The sequence below is a fragment of the Nipponia nippon genome, unplaced genomic scaffold, assembly GCF_047370975.1.
Source record: "Nipponia nippon isolate SJK-2023a ecotype South Korea unplaced genomic scaffold, ASM4737097v1 scaffold_32, whole genome shotgun sequence".
NCBI classification, from domain to species: Eukaryota; Metazoa; Chordata; class Aves; order Pelecaniformes; family Threskiornithidae; genus Nipponia; species Nipponia nippon.
Genome location: NW_028262350.1, coordinates 3,913,893 through 3,929,821, shown reverse-complemented (window position 1 = coordinate 3,929,821; position 15,929 = coordinate 3,913,893). Strand labels below are relative to the sequence as shown.

The window sequence follows — 15,929 nt, the reverse complement described above, 5'->3', positions numbered from 1 at the left end:
GACATTTCTGTCCCCTCTGAATTAATTCCTCAAATCTCAAGTTACGTTTCCCATGCGGGGAGGCGAGCCCGTGCCGTCACACAGCCTCCGGGTCACGCTTTGCCTCCTGCCTCGTCCCGGCCGCTTCCCTCTGGAATTGATCTCGAGTTCTATTTATTTCTATCTCTATTTCTATTTATTTCTATTTCTAATTTCTCCTGTTCCTAATTTCTCCTCTTCCTTTTCCTGTTCCTAATTTCTCTTAGTCCTTTTCCTATTCCTAGTCCTAATTTCTCCTATTCCTATTCCCTCCTGTTCATTTTCCTATTCTTATTCCTGCTCCTGTTCCTAATTTCTCCTATTCCTATTCCTATTCCTAATTTCTCCTATTCCTATTCCTGTTCCTAATTTCTCTTATTCCTTTTCCTATTCCTAATTTCTCCTATTCCTATTCCTATTCCTATTCTTAATTTCTCCTATTCCTATTCCTGTTCCTATTCCTATTCCTGTTCCTGTTCCTATTCCTATTCCTGTTCCTGTTCCATTCTTTCTCTTTCCATCCTGTTCACATTTTTGGTCATTTTTCTGCTTTACCCCTGGCCCCGGGGGTGGCGGCCGGGCCGGGACTCGAACCCGCGGCTGAGCCGGCGGCGCCGCTCCCCGCTGCGGCCGTCAGGTGGCGCCATTGCACCGCGCTGCACTGCGGGGGTCGGGGAGGGCAATCGGGGGGGCGGGGGGGGCGAAGCCTTAAAGCTCCGCCCCCAGCCCCCCCCAGCCCCCCTGGGGTAAGGACCTGCCAGCAGAGGCAGAGACCCCCCCACCAGAATAGAAGTCGTCCCCCCCGCAAGCCCCCCCCCGGTGCCTGGGGACAGCCCTGCGAGTGGGGAGGGGGTCGCAGGGGTTGGCCTGGGCCCCGGGCTGGGCGATGCTGTTGGGGGCTCTTAGGGCAGCGGGGGGGTCGGGCCACTGACTGGGGGTGGGAGAGGGGCACAGAGCCCCTGGGGGGGGGGGGGCCCAGAATCGGGGCTTGACACCACCCCAGGGTCCCCAGGAGGCAAGTTTTGGGGTAAATGAAGGTCCCCTGCTCCATGAGGCTGGGGGGGCTCTGCCTTGGGGATGGTGTTGAACTGGGAGACACTGGTAACTACTGGGAGAAGGTGGGAGCCGGGGGTGGGGTGTGTGTGTCTAAAACACCCCCGTAGCCGCCCAGCCCCAAGCCCGGATCCATCCTGCTCCCTAACCCCAACCCTTCCTCCCCCCTGCCCCCTAGCAAACACCCCCCCACCCCGCTCCCCCTCCAAATCCCCCCTCAGCACCAAGAGTCCCCGGGGGGCCACCAATCCCCTCGCAAAAAAAGCCCCCCCCGAATCGCTGGCGTCCCCAGAGGCCCTGCCAGCCGCCCCCCTCCCGCCCCTGCTCCCGCAGACGGGAGCCTGCGATCTTTATTTATTCCTTCGCCCTCCTTCACCCACTCTTTGTTGTTTCTTGAGAGAGGGAAAGAAGGGGAAAAAAAAAAAGAGAGAAAAAAAAAAAAAACCACACACACAGAGAGGAGGCAGGAGCCTGTTTTGCCTCCCAGGCAATATTTCTGGAGCCAATCGGAATGCGCACCCACCCTGCCCTGCTCCCTAATTAAAGGCTTTAAGCAGGCGGCCGGGGCTGGAGGTTTGGGCACAGTCTCTTGGTTGCTCCTCGAAGAGCCGGTGCGGAGGAGCCAGCTCTGGGCACGCCAGGCCTGACGTGCGGGCAGCCGGAGCCGCCGGGTTGGGGGGTCCCCAGCCAGGCGGGCAGCTCCCCCCCCCCCCAGGTCCAGCGATGAGCGGGTCTTTCGACAAGAAGCTCTCCAGCATCCTCACCGACCTCTCGGGCTCGCTGAGCTGCCATGCCGCCTCCAAGGACTCTCCCACCTTACCGGAGTCCTCCGTCACCGATCTGGGCTACTACACCGGCCAGCACGACTACTACCCGGGCCAGTCCTACAGCCAGCCCGTGAGCCACTACCCCTACCATCAGTTCAACCTCAACGGCATCGGCACCACCGGCACCTACTCGCCCAAATCCGACTATTCCTACAGCCCTTCCTACCGCCAGTACAGCCACTTCAGGGACCAGCAGCTCCCAGCCCAAGAAGCAGGTAGGCTGCTCGGAGGAGAGGGGCCATAGCCATCCCACTGATTGCACCCCTCTAAGTGTCCCCAAGTTGGGGACAGGGTGGCCGCGGGGCTGGGGAAGGGGGTGTTGTCCCCGCCGAAGGATGGGGTGGATGTTGGGGCAGGGGTCAGCCCCCTCCAGCATCCCCGGTGCTGCTGGGGGGATGCAGCGGGATGGAGCCGCGCTGGATGCGGCCGTCCGGGGCAATGCCCCGGGGGACGGGACAGTGCTACCGTGCAGAGCAGGGTGACCCTGAGCTGGGGGGGGGTCTGCACTGGGACCCCTTTGCTGTCACCGACCTCACACCTCCGCTCTCTGCCCAGTGTCGGTGAAGGAGGAGCCGGAGCCGGAGGTGCGGATGGTCAATGGGAAACCCAAGAAGATCCGCAAGCCCCGCACCATCTACTCCAGTTACCAGCTGGCGGCTCTGCAACGCCGCTTCCAGAAAGCCCAGTACCTGGCACTGCCCGAACGGGCCGAACTGGCCGCCCAGCTGGGGCTCACCCAGACCCAGGTAAGGGCTGAGCCCCCCTCGACACCCCCCATCACCCCAATTCCAGCCACAGGCAGGAGGGATCGGCAAGAGGGGGAGCCGGGGCTGCTCCCCCCTTGCAAAACCCGAATCAGTGGGAGTTTGGGAGAGGGGCTCTGGTCACAGCTGGATGGTGAGAGCCGGGAGGGGTCTGGGGGTCCCCGGAGATGGATGCTCCCCACTTCCTCGCGGGCGCAGGGGTCCCTGCCGTCAGATTTCCCTGCGCAGAGCAGATCTGCGCTGCTGAGGAAAAGGTGGAGAGGAGGGAAGGAGCAGAGAGAGGGGACGGAGCCCGGCCGTGCCCCGCTCCCCAGGTTTTGGGGTTTATCCCCCTCCCTCCGGAGCCAGCCCCAGCCCAGCCCTCGCTCTGCTCAGGCACCCGGCAGGGTCTGAGGCTGCATCCTGCCCCGGTGCCTGGGAGGGTCTGGGTCAGCAACACGCCCGGCCTCCCGAGAACACGGGACACCAAATCCCAGGCCGGACGGGACGCTCAGGACAGGGTGCTTGGGACGGGGTGCTCGGGACACCCCATCCCAGCAGCAGGTTCTGGCCCTGCATCCAGCTGGAGCGCGGGATCCTGGGGGCCGGACTCTGCTCCCCCTGGCCGGGCTTTCTGGGACTCCCCTTGTGTCCGTCCTCCCGGCGCTCCGTCTCCTCCATCCCACTTGGTCCAGGCAGAGAGAAGGGAATCTGGGACAGGAGACACATCCCCCAAGGGACCCTGTGCTGGGGGTGGCAGCTTAGGCTGGACTGGAAGAGCAGGGATGGGTGCGATGGCCTTTTCCTCCCCATGAGCCACCCAGATTTGGGGCTAAACCCTCGCTTTTGGGGCTTGCCTGATGTGGGGACAAATCGTCCCCACTGATCTGCTGGCGTGAGGGTGAGCAGGTTGTCACCGCCGTCACTGCAGCGTGCGACTCCCCCGCACCCCGTACAGTCCCGGGCGCCCTCCCTGCCTGCGGGCCGGCGCCGGCGCCCTTGTGCCGCCCTTGGCGCGGCGCTCCCCAGCGCCCGGCCTTCCTCCTCCTCCCTTGGGCGATGAAGCAATCGGGCACACTCGGCAAAGGGCTGACGGAGCGCGTCACCCGCTCCCAGAGGGACATCCTGTTTGGGTGACAACCACCGCTCCCCCCACCCCTTCCCCGGGGGCCAAGGGCGTCCAGCACCGCCGCCTCACCCAGCACCGGGGACGCTCCTGACGCCCGGCGTGCCAGACCGGCCTCCCATGATGCATGGTGTGACGGGCTTCCCGCGACGCCTATGTCCCCGGGGTCCCCACGACACCCGTATCGTGGGCACCTTCCCACGGTGCATGGTGTGTCCAGGTTCTCCGTGACACCCACCTCCCGGGTGCCTTCCCGCGAGGTGCCATGTGTGGGGTCCCCGTGACACCCGTGTCCCAGGGGGCTTCCCGTGATGCACGGTGTGTGGGGTCCCCATGATGCCCACGTCCTGGGTGCCTTCCCGCAGTGCACAGTGTGTGCAGGCTCCCCGTGACACCCACGTCCCTGGTCCCTTCCCACGTTGCGTCGTGTCTGGACTCCCTGTGACAACCATGTCCCTTCCCGCATGCCCAAGGTCCCCGCATCACCCCCATCCCGTGTCCCCTTCCCACGCACCCCGTTCAACCCGGTCATCCGCTTTTGGTGGCGGGGCACTGACCCCTCTCCCTCCCTTCCAGGTGAAGATCTGGTTCCAGAACCGCCGCTCCAAGTTCAAGAAGCTGTACAAGAACGGCGAGGTGCCGCTGGAGCACAGCCCCAACAACAGCGACTCCATGGCCTGCAACTCCCCCCCTTCCCCGGCCGTCTGGGACAGTAACTCGCACGGCAGCGCGCCGGGCCGGACCCCGCTTCCCCAGCCGCTTCCCTACAGCTCTTCCCCCGGCTTTTTGGAGGAGCACAACCCCTGGTATCACCCCCAGACCCTCAGCGGACCCCACGGACCCCACCAGCCGCCGCCGGCCACCACGATGCATCACACCTCCCCGGGGCCTCCCCCCAACACCGGTGCCGTCTATTAACAGCCCGGAGCGAGAAAAGGAACAAGAGACAGTGGCAGAACTCCTTTGCCTCCTTTTTTTTCCCCCTACTTTTTATTTTTTCTTCTTTTTTTTTTTCCCAAAAAAAAAAAAAAGGACACCCAATGTACACGCACCCCTAGATATACACTTATATATCCTATCCTCTCCCAGCTCATCTCAGGAACAAGAGGACTGCAAAGGGTTAAACTCGTTAGCTCCCAGCCCAGGGCAGGCGAGGAAAAGGTGGCGAATTCTTCTTATGCCTTTTTTTTTTCTTTTTCCATCACCCCCTAATAAAAACGGCCCCGGAGGAGCCACGTCCCGCCGGGGGTCCCTCGCCGGAGCTTTGCTTCTTGGGGCCACCCCAATGAGCTGCCTTGGGGGGGGCTGCCCCACGCCGCGGCCCCCCCGAGCAGGGGTGGGCACCCAGGAGGGGTGCGAGGGGCACCCGGAGCACCTGCACCCCGGCGGGGACGGAGCCCGTGGGGAGGAGGATGCAGCGTCGCGGCGCGCAGGTGCCCAGCGCCGATGCCAAAGGAGCGGGGATGCGCTTCGCCCTCGCGGCACCCAAAATCCGGGGACCGGGAGCGGTTTGGGGTCCCACGGACACCCCACGGGAGCAAACCGGGACCCCCAGCCCAGCCGCGTCCGTGGCAGCTTCGCAGGAATCGCCCGGGACGATGCTCAGACAAAAAGGTGGTTATTTAAAAATAAATAAGTGGGGGGGGGAGAAAATATTTTAATATTTAAACAGTTCAGGAATGGCTTAAGTTATTTTTTAAAGAGAAAAATCGTGCTAATGTCCGTTTTCTAATAGTGCCTCCATCTGTGTCAGTTAAGCTAACGGCGAAGCAGAATACCTATTTTTTAAATAAATTGACAACACATTTTAAATAAAAAAAAAAAAAACTCTTTACTATTTTTTAAGAGAATGATGCTATTTTTTTAAAAGCAGAAAGTGCAGTTTTAAGAAGTGTTCATATGCGTTGTACAGTCCCGAGGATCTTATTTATGTTGCCTTATATAAATAGGGGTGTATGGGGGAAAAAAGAGAGTGTACATAAGGTTCAGTTTGTATAAAGTTGATCCAAACCAAACTGGTTTCGGTCTGGTTTTTTGTTCGCTTTCTTTTTTTAAGGAAAAAACCAACCCTGGTTGATGGGAGCCCCCTCTCAGGACGGGGCCTCCTCTGAGCGCCCTTTGCTGCTTTCCTCGTGAACAGAAGCTGATCTATAAATGTTAATAAAACCACTTTGAATTTGAAGGCTCCAAACACCATTTTTGGGGAGGTTTTCGGTGAGCAGGGAGGAGCTCAGGAGTTTTCCAGGTTGGGAAACGCAGAGTTAAACCCCGCGTCCCCCGCACCCCATTTTTGGGGGCAGCTGAGGGGTGGTGGGGACCGGGGATGGCACCGGGCGATGGGCATGGCCACTGCCGGCTCACCCTGAGTCCCGCTTTGCCCCGCTGAGAGGGAACTGGGGGGGATTTTATTCCCGGTTTGCAGAGTCTCCCCTGAACCGCTGCAGAGACCTGCCGCTCCCCTCCCGCTCCTCTTACTGGGAACCAGTAGGCTCCCAGCTGTGCAAACTGGGAGGGTGGCTGGGCTGCTCCGGTGTCCCCTTTGGGGTCACGCTGTGAGCGAGGGCTGGTGGGGGACAGGACCCCCACCAAGGCACTGATGCCGCGGGACCGACACTCGCCACCACTGCGGAGACGGTGACTTTCCCCATCGGCGTTACGGGGTTGGGAGGGCTCGAGTGACCCAAAGATGCCCCAGACGTGGGGCCTGGGGTGGTGATGGGGACAGTCCCTGGGGCTGAACCACCTCGGTCCCCCTGCCCTGCTGTCCCCGGTGTCACTCGCATCGTTTCATGGGTGGGAACGCAGCAAAGGGTCGGGGGCTGAAGCCCCATCGCCCATCCTGGTGCTGTCCCCACCGAGCCGTGCTGGGGACAGGGGACCTGCCCTGGTCCCTGGCATCGCATCCCCGATGGATGGGGTGGCCCTGGGGACGGTCCCTCTGCACTGTCTGGGGACACCCCCAGCACCGTGGGGTGCCGGCACGCCGGGCACGGCCGGGACGCACCCAGCCTCCAGCGTCCCCAGAGGTGTCCCCACGTCCCCTCTTCCCACAGCCAAGTCCACGTGGGGCCAACCTCGCACCTTGCACCCGTGGGGGTTTCCCCAAATCCCCACCACGGGCTGCACCCGCCGGCTCCCCATCCCCATCCCGTGCCCCCGGCGTGCCAGCGTCGGGCGCAGCCGGACCCCCGGGCATCCCCATATGGCGCCTGCATGACCAGGCCGGTTGCAAAGAATTAAGGGGTGCTGCCAGCCCCCCGTCCCCCAGCACTTGGGGCTGGGGTTGGGGTTGGAGGCTGCGTGCAAACCGCCCCAGCGCCGGCAGGCGGGCAGACACGCTGGAGACACGGGGGTTATTAGGGGGAGGCTGCCAGCAAGAGCGAGGAGGCGGCGGGTTGGGAGAGGAGGAAACCGAGCGGCGTTGCCTGGAGTGAGAAGCACGGCATGAGCTGGCGCTGGGTTATTTTTTTTTTTCTTTTTTAATTTAGGGGGGGAAGGAAAAACAAAAAAAAAAGAAGATTGCATATCCGTGGATTATATAAATGCTGGGTGCATCGCTGCCGGCGGACAGGCACTAATCCTGCTCCCCTCCGGCAGCACTGCCTGTGAGCCGGGCTCCCCCGGCAGCCTGTGCCGCCAGTCCTGACGCCCCGGGGATGGGCACCGGGGAAGACGTTGCGCTTATGTAGCCCCCCCATCCCTCCCATCCCACCCTCTGTCCTGGCCACAGAGCATGTCCTGGAGCCCGCGTAGGGCTGGGGGTTCCTGGGGGTCTCAGCACCCTGTGGGGTGGGCTGGGTGGCGGGAGCCACGGCTGGTGCGGGAGCCCCTTGCACCTGCCCGATGAGCCGCAGCAGAGCCGGGCACGGCCCCTCTTGGCTGCCTTCCCCCGTTCCTCCTCGCTCAGCCCCATCTCCAATAGCCCAGCACCAGCAGCACCTGCAGCTCTTCCAGCTCAGAGCTCCCCAAAAGGGGCTGCGGGACCCAGAGCTCCCTCCCCAGGGACAAGCCCACTGCTCCTGCTGCCCCAGTGTGCTCCCGAAAGCAGAACGGGGCCTGAGAGCCAGAGGCAGGGCCCCCACCGGGGTGGGGACGTCCCCCCATCACTCCACTCCTCCCAGCATCCCTCAACCCGGCCCTGGCATGGAATGAAGTGACCATCCTTCATTATCCCAGTTATCCCGGTTATCCTGGGGCTGGAGAGTGGCACCGGACAGTACCGGGATGGGGATGCTGGGGACACCCAGCCCCTTGGAGGGGATTTTGCCTGCAGCTATGGGCAGGAGGAGGGCTCAGATGTGTTTTCCAGCCCCCGTGGGTCCAAGCTGTGGGGCAGCAGTGCCCAGTGTCCCACCGGCGTCCCCGCACGGCTCTGCCCCGCGTGCACAAGCCCCGGCGCGCAGCCCTCCCAGCGCGGCACACGTTTCCTGCCCCGTTGCAACACGCCGCTTCCAGCCGCTTGCGTCAGGCTGCTGCCAGCACAAAGAGCGGGGGCAGCTGCCCGCCCACAGCCCGGCCTGGCATCCGCCATGTCTTCATCCCCTCCTCGGCTCTTGGCTAACCCGGCATGCGGCAGCCGGAGCCAAGGAGCAACGCCGGGCAGCCACGGCATTGCCGCCAGCTGGGGCTCCGTCACTGTGTCAACTCTGGAAAATAGGACAGAAATGCTCCTGAGTGGCCTTGGGGACATCTCTGCTCCCTGTCCGCCCCAGTCCATGTCCCATCACCCTGCCTGGGCTGGAGACAGGAAGGGAACCCAAAGTCCCCCCACTGCCCAAACCCGCCCTGGCAATTTGAAGGGGGCTGGCTGGATTTCCAGCCGGCACAGGTGGAGGGAAGAGGGACCCGAACAAGCCCAGGACCATCCGTGTCCCCAGTGGGATTTCTCCCATCCAGCGGGTGAAACCCTACCAGACTGGGATGCCTGGGAGCTCTTGGCCTTTTCTGAGTGTCCCCAACCAGGGACGCTTTTGGCCAGTGGAGAAGAGCCAAGACCAGCTTCAGTGATGCCGTGCTGGCAACGCCGGCCCCCTCCGGGGTGCAGAAGGCGTCACCGTCCAGTTTGGCTGCAGAGGAAAGGGCAGAACAGCCCCCAAACCCCCTCCTCAGGGCACAAGACCCCGTCCCTGTCCCCATCCCCATCCCACGGGAGCATCCCAAGCAGGACCCAAGCGCAGGCGAGTGGCAGCAGGGGCGGGCTCCCCTGGGTGCCTGAGAGACGGGCTGGAGCAGGAATTTCCCTGCACCCAAGGGTGCCCTAACTGGGATCTGCTCCCACGCGTCAGGGCAGGAGGGGTCGGCCACGGCTCTCCTGTGTGCATGGCTGGGTGCAGGGGGAGCCGCGGGCGAAGGCGGCCCCGCTCGCGGGGTCCGGGCGCCAGCCGCCGTCCCGGCCGCACCGTGAGTGCCGGGCGGGCCGGATCCTGGCCCCGGGAACCGAGGGCTGCTGCCTCCCTCCCGCTGCAAGACAGGACCTGCAAGCGGCTCTGGCTGCAGGTCCTTGGCAGCACATCCGTCGGGAAAGCCGAGCGGGCGCCACGGCTTCTGCCTTCTGCTTCCCCCCTCCTGCCAGATCCTTCCCCTCCCGGGCACACCGTGCTGCCAAGCCCCCTCCGACCCCACCGCCAGCTCTGCAGGGGGTCACCCCAAATGCGCAGGGCTGGGACAGCACCCAGCACCTGGTTCGTGGATGGCAGCACCCTGAGCCATCCAAGAGCCCTTTGCAGCCAAGACCACACCATGTTTCAGCCCCTTCCCATGGCCGGTGAGTAATTCCTGGAGGAAAGCCGCCTCTTCCAGCCCAAAGCCCCCACCCAGGGTAAATCCCACCCGCGAGTAGTTGGATTTTCCCCAGTCTCTGGATGTGAAATTCTCCTTTCCTCCAACATTGGTGCAAAGCAAATCCATCCGCCTCCCTAAAGCCTTGCTGGGGAGGACGGGCTCCATCACTCAGGGAAAATAAAGCCAGCCTTGCCCTGCACAGACCTCTGCTTCTGCCAGACTCGTCCCCACTTGTGGACACCATCTACCCATGCAGGGGACACCACACATCGTGTCTTGGCCCGGGACCACAGTCGGTCCCGGCCATGGTGTCCCCCAGGGTGCTGAGCCAGCCCACGGACTCCACGTCCTCCCCGTACCATCGCTGCGATGCTCCCATGGCCACGGCAGGACACAGCCAGGGACAACCGTGCCTGCATCCCCGCGGGGTCACTGCCAGCACCCCAAACCTCTCAGCCGAGGGACCAAACCCGCTATCGGCTGGCTGGGTGGCGGGGGCTCATGTCCAGCCCTGCGGCTGCCAGCGGGGACCCGGGGCTCCCCACGTGCCTCCGGCCCTGGGACACGCCGTTCCCACGCTCGGCACCAGATCTCCGGCCCTGCCCATCTCCTAGCTATTGATTGCTTGCTCAAAAACCCAACTCCTCAGGTGGGAGCCAAGTGCTCGGAAAAACTCCAGCCCCGTGTGCTGCCAAAGGTGCGAAGCAAACAGAGCCGCGCGTGGCATTGCGGCATCGCAGCATCACTCCCTCCCTGATCTCGCTGGCTGGGACGGCAAACGTGGTCCCCGGGGCAGGAAGGGACCCTTGGAGCAGGGGAAATATAAAGTGGGAATATCTGGAGCGAGGATCATGACACGTTTGTGCAACGGAGCAAACCTGGGTACGGACCCGATGCACCAGCAAATCCCTGCTGGGGAGAGCCCCAGCGTGGGGTCTTGTCCCCATTGTGGGTGACAAACACTGAGCAGGATTGGGAAAAGCAGGAAAGAACAATAATGCGTTTTCTAGCTGGGTTCTGTCCTCTGAAAAGCACAAAGGAGAGGTTACCCACTGCCAAGCCTGCAGTGGAAAAATACTCCCCGCTCCCAAAACGCCCTCGCTCCCAGGGCCAGGTATTCACGGGGGCGGCTGGAGACGCGGGGCAGTAACCCCGGGCTCGACCCGCTGCGGGATCCCCAGCCTGCGCCGCATCCCCCCGCCTTCCCTCTCCCGCCCCTATTAAGGGAGACATCTTCAACAGCTCCAAATTGCCTGTAATTACCCGAGGAGGCGGCAAGAAGCCCCTCACCGAGGGGCCCGGGTCCACAATTACTATAATTGCGCCTCCATTTCGGGGGAGCGATCGCATGTCTGAAAATAGCGTTGGGTCCCGCACAGATGTTTGGGGAGAGACAGCCCCAGCCCCCTGCTCCAGTACCCCCATCCCCACGGGGCCGTTTTCCCGGGAGGTTTTGGAGATGGGAGCCTCTGAGGACCAGGACCGAAGCATCTCCCCCAAACTGGGGACAGACGCCTGCAAAGGGAGCTGCAGGTATGGAGGAGCAGTCTTTACTTTACAAGTGTACAGCCTATTTATAAAGCGGGGGGCACATACAATACCGGATGGTATTTATAAATAAAGCCAGGCTGGGGGGTCCGGGGACTCCCCAGCCCCCCAGCCCCTCTCGGGGCCCCCCCTGCCCCATGTCCATGAATGGAGGGACCCGGGGCTGTGGCTGGAGGCCAACTCCTGTCCCGCCAGGACGGGCGCACCAGGGCGTTGTGCCAGAGCTGTCTCATTTCAGACCACGATGGAGCAGGCGATGCCCAGGTCCCTGCAGACCGCGGTCACCTTCCTCCTCCTCTTCCTCTTTCTCCATTCGCTGGGGTCCCCCAGGGCTTCGCTGGGCTCCCCAGTCCCTTGGGGGGCAGCGGCAGAGCATCCCCCCCTCACCGGCCCTCCCGGAGCCAGTGGGTGCTGGAGCCGCGGCAGCATCACATCATGGGGGCCCGGGGGATGGCGTCCTGCGGGTGCGGCTGGTACCAGGCTCCGAAGCTGTTGATGTAGCTGCTGGGGGCCAGGGGGGCCCCTTTGCCCGGCACAGGGAGGTCCCAGAGCGGGGGGATGTTGGGGGAGCAGGGGGAGAGGGAGGCGGCGGTGTGGAGGTGCTCCCCGTCAGGCGCACTCGAGCCCTGCTTCATGATCTTCTTGTACTTGGAGCGCTTGTTCTGGAACCAGATCTTGACCTGCGGGAGAGAGAGGGGTCAGTGGGGAGCAGGGGGTCTGTGGCCAATGCCCCCCCATAAGCGTCCAGCATCAATAATTACAGACCCCCCTGGGGTCCCCAGCTCCCCCATCTACACCTGCCCTTTCCCGGGGCCACAGCCAATTTGGCGTGGGGGTCTGTGCGATAAGCCGGGCTCTGAGCCCAACCCTTTACAAGCCACCAGAGACTCCACTAAGGGCAGCTGGAGGAGATTGTGGGAAGAGGCACGGGGAGCCCAGACAAACGTGTGATAAACGGAGCACAAGCCAGGAGCCCCCAGCCGTGCACACCCCCATGTGTACCCCCACCCCCCCTCCGGCACGGGCTGTGGCCCCCACCAGCCCAGCCGGGTGCCGGGTGCCGGGGCTGGGCCGGGGTGCGGCACGGTGGGGCCCGCCGCGCTGGGGTGGTGGCCCCACTCATTCCTCCCCGCGGTCCCCCCCGCGCTGCCGGCAGGTTCCCACTTGCCTCCTCTTCCCCGGCTTTATGAGCTCGCTTCGCCCCTGGCTCCGGGCTGCACCGCTGCCGCCTGCCTGTCTCTCCCCATCGCCTTCAAAAACCCACTTGCCCCGTCCCGCGGCCCAGGGCCGCCCAGCGCCGGGCACGGCCGGGCCAGCAGCCAGGCTCCGGGGCTGGGAAAGTCCCGGTGCCGCTGGGAGGTGCGAGCAGGGGCGCCCCGAACCCGAGCCCCGGGGGCCCACCGGCGCCAGCTCCCCCGCCGCGGCACGGCACGGCTCGGCACGGTTCCAGTTGCACCCCGGCATCATGACGCAGCCTTAATCCAGAGTCACTCCCGGAGCAGCGATGGGCACGAGCCCCCTCATAGCGCATCCCCGGGGCCGTGGCCGTCCCCTCACCCCTCGCAGTGGCCATACCTGGGTCTGGGTGAGCCCCAGCTGGGCCGCCAGCTCGGCGCGCTCCGGCAGCGCCAGGTACTGGGTCTGCTGGAAGCGCTGGTTGAGGGCTTGAAGCTGCAGGCTGGAGTAGATGGTGCGCGGCTTGCGCAGCTTCTTCCCCTTGCCGTTGATGCGCAGCTCCCCGTTGGCGACGGCCAGGGGCTTCTCATGCTCTTGGGGCGGGAGAGGAGCAGAGAGTTAAACCGACGCGCTGGGAGGTTAAAAAACGCAAACCAACAACCCCAAACCATCCCACCCTGGCCCTGGGGGCTGCAGTGGGTTTTGCTTTTCGGAGGTTAGTTTTGGAGGGGAGGGGGAATAAGTAGGGGGGGACCTGCTTTTGCTGGGCTGCTTTGTTTAAGCCCCAGGTAAAGCAAAGGGGAAACAGGAGGAGGAAGGGAGGGATGGGATTATTCATTTGATATCACTGTACAAGCCCAAAAGCGGGCAGGCCACAGGCCCCTCTGCCGTGCACCCGATGGGGGGCTGGGCAGGGCGCCACGGGGCGACGGCAGGGGCGGCAGGACAGACTCCCCTGCCCCGCGGGCCCTTGCTGTGGGCACGCTGCTCCCCAGGGCTGCAGCGAGCCCCCGGGCAGCCCCTCGTCGCGGGGTCTGTGCCCCCACCCTGGACCACCTCGTCCCCGCTCCGTGCCTTTGAGCATCCCTGGGTCCTTCTTGGGCCACGTGGCTCCTGCGGGGCAGAAAGCCACCGGGGCCCAGAGAGGCACCAGGACAAGGTGGTCCCTGGCTCAGCAGCATGGAGTTGACGTGGGCGAGCGCATGGCATGGTGGCGAGCGTGTTTGCGCACCCACGTACGCCCTGCACAGTCTGCTCTGGCCACAGCCATGGCTCTCGGGAGCTGAGGGGCCAACAGGGCCTGGGGGCTCAGCCGGGCTCAGGACCCCTCCACGGGGCAGCCCGGGGGCCGCTTCTCTCTGGGGCAGCTCAGCTTGCAGTTTTGGGAAAAACAGTGGGGAATGGGGATGCGATGGGGCAGGGAGCTGAGATGGGAGCACGTTGGCGGCGGGGCAGAGGGGAGAGGCTGCCCGGCCCGAGCAGAGGGTGCAGTATGCGGGCAGCCGGGGGTCTCAGGGTGCAGGATACGGGCAGCCAGGGGTCTCAGGGTGGAGGATGCGGGCAGCCAGGGGTCTCAGGGTAGAGTATGCGGGCAGCCGGGGGTCTCAGGGTGCAGGATGCGGGCAGACGGGGCTCTGATGCTCCCCATCCCCGGGGTGTCTTGCAACCACGCAGCCACCCATCCACACGGGGCTCCGGCGGGTCGGGGCGCTCTGGGAGCGGGGGGGACACCGCCCCCAGCCCCCGCGGGTCCCCTCGGACCCCCCCCGCCGGGTCGAGCCCCGCATCGCCGCTGCCGCAGCCCCAACGCGCTTCCGACGGCTCCGTCCCGGCGCTCGCCGGTGAATCCCGGTCGCTCCCCGCGGGCTGGGAGCCCGGGGGCGGGCGTGCAGCGCCGAGCACCCCGCGCCCGCCTTACCTGCGTCCTGCAGCCTGGCGCCGTGGGCCAGCCCGGCCGGGGGATGCTGGGCGTCGGGGGGCGGGTAGGGCAGGTAGGGACCGCCGTGGGGCGGCGGGGGGGCACCGCCGGTGTAGGGGTAGGGCCCGGGCCGGCCGTAGGAGGCGAAGGGCGGCGGGTCGTGCTGGGGGGGGTGGAGGCCGTGCAGCGGGTAGTGCGGCGGCGAGGGGTGGCCGAGCTCCAGGAAAGCGGCTTTGGAGGGGTCGGGCCCCAGCAGGCTCTCGGCCACGGAGCTCATGGTCATGGTGGGCCGGGCCGGGCCGGGCCGGGCCGGGCCGGGGCGGGCAGCCCCCGCAGCCCGCAGCGCCGCGCCGAGCCCCGCCGCCCCCCGACGGGCTCCGCGCTGCCGCACGGCGGCCCCGCGCCCGGGGGATCCCCTGCCCGCCCCGCCCCGCCAAGCCCCGCCCCGTGACGTCACGCCCCGGGGCACCCCCCCCCCGGTTCCCCCCCCCCCGGGGGCAGCCCTTTCTGTGCCCCCCCCGCCCCGGGGTTCCCCCCCCGCCGGTGCCCCGGCCCGGAGCAACGCGCCCCCTCCCCGGAGGGGAGACGCGGGGGAGACGACCCCGACCCCCCATGTCCTGGCGGGGTCCCCCCGGGGGGTCCTGACCCACGTTCTCCTGTCAGTGCGGGGTAATCTGTGTCGGGGGGGGGGGTAACCCCTTCTCAGGGACCCCGCTCCATCGGGGGCGCAGCGGGTGGACGGTGACCCCCCCGCGCAGATGGCCCCGGGGGATGCATCCCCTTGAGGGGGGGCACGGGGCAGCCCTGGGCGCCCAGGGGACAGACCCCGGGCAAGGAGGAGCTGAGGCCGTTCGCACTCAGCTCACCTGTGCGGGGACAGGGGGGACGCACCAGGGATGGGAGAAGGATGGACGGACACCAGACGGAGGGATGGACGCGCAGGGCGTCGAGGCCCTGCACATCCCGAGGCCCTGCGCATCCCCAGTCCCCGTGCTCATGGGTGCTGGGGGAGGACACCCAGGGTGCCGGGGGGGTGGGAGCCCCCGAGTCACCACATCGGCGCCCGCCCTGGCAGACGGGAGGCCCCTTCCCCTGGCGTCGGCAGCACCCCGGCCCCGTGGGGCCCCGCTCCTGGCGGCAGGCACCGACCTGCCCGGCCGCTCCCTCCCACTGCCCCGGGAGCCCTGACCCCGGCGGGGTGCGTGGGGCCCGGAGGAGCCCCGCAGCCTCCACCCCCCGGCTGCCGCCAGGGCAAACCAGGGGGAAAAAAACCCCGCCAGGGCTGGGGGATGCCATCACCGCCTTTGGGGATGCCATCACCGCCTTTGGGGATGCTGTCACCACCTTTGGGGACAGCCAGCCGGAGCCCTGGACGGGGCTGGCAGGGAGGATTTGCACCTCCTGCAATCCCAGGTCTCACGCCAAGCTCTGGATGGGGTCCACGAGCCCTGGCTGCACCGCGGTGATGGGTTTGGGGCCACTGGGGTGACGCAGAGGGGAAGGGAGCTGGGTGGCCCATGCCGAGCCGAGCACTGGCCACGAGGTCTCGGCTGCCGCCCGCGCGGGGTTTGCCCGGGAGGAGCAGCCCCGAGGGAGCGAGGGTGACAGGCGGCCGGGGATGCTGGCAGGGAGGGTCCCCCGTCCCCACCCTCCCATTAGACCATCTTCAAAACATGTTTCCGTCTGGCCATCGCGCCGGGTCTGAGTCACTCCGAGCAGGGGGCAGGAGCTCCGATATA

The 15,929-nt window shown here is 65.3% G+C and overlaps 2 protein-coding genes across 2 annotated transcripts; one reads left to right on the top strand and one right to left on the bottom strand.

The window, feature by feature from the left end:
* Positions 1-1,546: 1,546 nt before the first annotated feature.
* On the top strand, positions 1,547-4,705 carry DLX3 (distal-less homeobox 3). The gene is made up of 3 exons (XM_009464615.2): positions 1,547-2,113; positions 2,454-2,644; positions 4,344-4,705. Exons 1-3 carry the CDS (start codon positions 1,795-1,797, stop codon positions 4,683-4,685), a joined length of 852 nt encoding a protein of 283 aa, XP_009462890.2. The 5' UTR covers positions 1,547-1,794; the 3' UTR covers positions 4,686-4,705.
* Positions 4,706-11,524: 6,819 nt separating this feature from the next.
* On the bottom strand, positions 11,525-14,473 carry DLX4 (distal-less homeobox 4). Its single transcript, XM_087770341.1, has 3 exons — positions 14,191-14,473; positions 12,672-12,865; positions 11,525-11,776 (listed from the first exon to the last, which is right to left on the bottom strand). Exons 1-3 carry the CDS (start codon positions 14,471-14,473, stop codon positions 11,525-11,527), a joined length of 729 nt encoding a protein of 242 aa, XP_087626467.1.
* Between the last annotated feature and the right edge of the window lie 1,456 nt (positions 14,474-15,929).

Coding starts and splice junctions, on each gene's coding strand:
- DLX3 (XM_009464615.2), top strand. CDS start 1,795: ATGAGCGGGTCTTTCGACAAGAAGCTCTCCAGCATCCTCACCGACCTC. Junction 2,114..2,453: donor GCTCCCAGCCCAAGAAGCAG/GTAGGCTGCTCG, acceptor CTCTCTGCCCAG/TGTCGGTGAAGGAGGAGCCG. Junction 2,645..4,343: donor TGGGGCTCACCCAGACCCAG/GTAAGGGCTGAG, acceptor CCTCCCTTCCAG/GTGAAGATCTGGTTCCAGAA.
- DLX4 (XM_087770341.1), bottom strand. CDS start 14,473: ATGACCATGAGCTCCGTGGCCGAGAGCCTGCTGGGGCCCGACCCCTCC. Junction 12,866..14,190: donor CGCCAGGCTGCAGGACGCAG/GTAAGGCGGGCG, acceptor TCCCGCCCCAAG/AGCATGAGAAGCCCCTGGCC. Junction 11,777..12,671: donor TGGGGCTCACCCAGACCCAG/GTATGGCCACTG, acceptor TCTCTCCCGCAG/GTCAAGATCTGGTTCCAGAA.